Below are 2,188 nucleotides of genomic sequence, written 5' to 3' on the forward strand. Positions count from 1 at the left end.
ATACTAACAAGGTCTAGCTTGCATGTTACTTTGGCGTGTTCCGCTTAATGAGCAGTAATCTGGTACCCTACGTGCCATTGTTCTGGGATATGTTCATTTGAATGTAAATAGGGAGGGGGGTGATGGTGGGGGGGAGAACAAGGTGCTTATTAAATTGATTTGTCTCCTGGCTTTTCTGGAATGCAGAGCCGAGAGCAGGAGCGAGTCGCTGCTCACACCAAGTTCCCGCACGGCGCAGAGACATGGCGAGCTCGGGGTCGCTGGAGACGGTCATGCCTTCCTCCTGTCCCCGGCACGACGGCCGCAGCGGCGCCGCTAACCCCTCCAAGACCCTGGCCTTCTCCATCGAGCGGATCATGGCCAAGACGTCGGAGCCCAAGCCAGCCTTCGAGCAGAGGCAAGGCGGGCTGGGGCTGGAGCCGGAGCCGGGCAAGAAAACGCTCAGCCTGTGCTCGCCGCTGCCCTGCGTGATCCCCATCCCGCCGCTGGGCTACGAGGTGCCCTCCAAGACTCTGCTCAACTACTCGGAGCTGTGGAAAAGCAGCCTGCGGGGCGGCGCGGGGCTCTGCAAAGCCAACTGCGGCGTGTGCTGCAAGGCAGAGCTCGCCCTGGGCCAGCCCAGCGGCCGGCTCATCAAGCCGCAGGTCATCAACCAGGCGGGGGCCATGCCGGCCGCCCCCCGCTCCCTCTACTACTTCAACTACCTGGACGCCGCGTACCACCCGGCCGACCTGCTGCACGGACAGCTCTTCCCCTCGGGCCTCCTGGGCGCCCCGGCGCCGGGGGGGCTCTCGGCGCACCAGAAGCTCTTCCTGCTGGAAAACGCCAAGCTGGCGGGGCTGGCGGCCGAGAAGCTGCCGCCGCCGCCGCCCTTCGCGCACAAGGAGCGGCTCCCGGGCCACCTGGACCAGGTGATGAAGGAGGCGGCGGCGGCGGAGCGCGGCGGCCCCAAGGGCCACGCCAAGCTGGGCGCCGGCGGCGGCGCGGCCGAGGGCAAGCCCAAAAACTTCACCTGCGAGGTGTGCGGCAAGGTAAGGGGGCCCGGCGGGGGGGGGGGGCGGGCGGCGGCGGGCGCCCCCGCCGCCGTGCCTAACCTCGCCTTGCTGGCGCTTCCCCGCAGGTGTTCAACGCGCACTACAACCTCACCCGCCACATGCCCGTGCACACGGGGGCCAGGCCGTTCGTGTGCAAGGTCTGCGGCAAGGGCTTCCGCCAGGCCAGCACCCTGTGCCGGCACAAAATCATCCACACGCAGGTAGGTGGGGGCGAGCCGGGGTGCGGGAGGCGGCGCCCGCCCCCCTTCCCCTGCCCGCAGCCCCCTAACGGGCCTCTCGCCCCTGGTGCAGGAGAAACCCCACAAGTGCAACCAGTGCGGGAAGGCGTTCAACAGGAGCTCCACGCTCAACACCCACATCCGCATCCACGCCGGCTACAAGCCCTTCGTCTGCGAGTTCTGCGGCAAGGGCTTCCACCAGAAAGGTGAGCCGAGCCGAGCCGCGCCGCCCGGGTCCCCCGCGGCCCTCGCCCGTCATTAGCGGGGATTAAGCGCGGCGCGTCCCGCCCGGCCGGGGGAAGCGAGGGGCGCGGGCAGGGCCGGCCGCCCTCTCCCAATTACGGTCCCTCTAAGCCGGGCCGCATCGCCGGGGACTGCTGACGGGTCTCCCTAAATGCTTTTTAAATGAGAGGTGCCGGGCCTTGGTCCTAATCCCGGGCCCTCCATTTGCCGCGGGTCACCAGGCTGACCCTGCCTCTCATTTGTGCCGTGCCAGTTGCGCGCTGCTCCGCGCTGACGCGGACCGAGTTTGACAAGTCGGGGGGAGGGGGGGGAGACAAGACACTTCCTACCGCCCCCCCCCGTCCTACCTGTGCGCGGTGCGGCCCGAGCACCCTCGGGTAACCCCACTTTCCACCCTTTTCCTCTCTCGCAGGCAACTACAAGAATCACAAGCTGACCCACAGCGGAGAGAAGCAGTACAAGTGCACGATTTGCAACAAAGCCTTCCACCAGATCTATAACTTGACTTTCCACATGCACACCCACAACGACAAGAAGCCCTTTACGTGCGTGACTTGCGGGAAAGGATTTTGCAGAAACTTTGATTTAAAGAAGCACGTCCGAAAGTTGCACGACAGCGTCTCCAGCGCGCCGCCGCCGCCGCGGGACCCTGCGCGCAGCGGGCAGAGCTAA

At 66.4% G+C, this 2,188-nt stretch overlaps 1 protein-coding gene across 1 annotated transcript; it reads left to right on the plus strand.

Moving 5' to 3' along the window:
* The first annotated feature begins 242 nt into the window (after positions 1 to 242).
* FEZF2 (FEZ family zinc finger 2) lies at positions 243 to 2,188 on the plus strand. Its single transcript, XM_062585678.1, has 4 exons — positions 243 to 1,031; positions 1,121 to 1,255; positions 1,347 to 1,479; positions 1,929 to 2,188. Exons 1-4 carry the CDS (start codon positions 243 to 245, stop codon positions 2,186 to 2,188), a joined length of 1,317 nt encoding a protein of 438 aa, XP_062441662.1.

This window comes from Rhea pennata, chromosome 12, assembly GCF_028389875.1.
Source record: "Rhea pennata isolate bPtePen1 chromosome 12, bPtePen1.pri, whole genome shotgun sequence".
NCBI lineage: Eukaryota > Metazoa > Chordata > Aves > Rheiformes > Rheidae > Rhea > Rhea pennata.

Coding starts and splice junctions, on each gene's coding strand:
- FEZF2 (XM_062585678.1), top strand. CDS start 243: ATGGCGAGCTCGGGGTCGCTGGAGACGGTCATGCCTTCCTCCTGTCCC. Junction 1,032..1,120: donor CCTGCGAGGTGTGCGGCAAG/GTAAGGGGGCCC, acceptor GCTTCCCCGCAG/GTGTTCAACGCGCACTACAA. Junction 1,480..1,928: donor CAAGGGCTTCCACCAGAAAG/GTGAGCCGAGCC, acceptor CCTCTCTCGCAG/GCAACTACAAGAATCACAAG.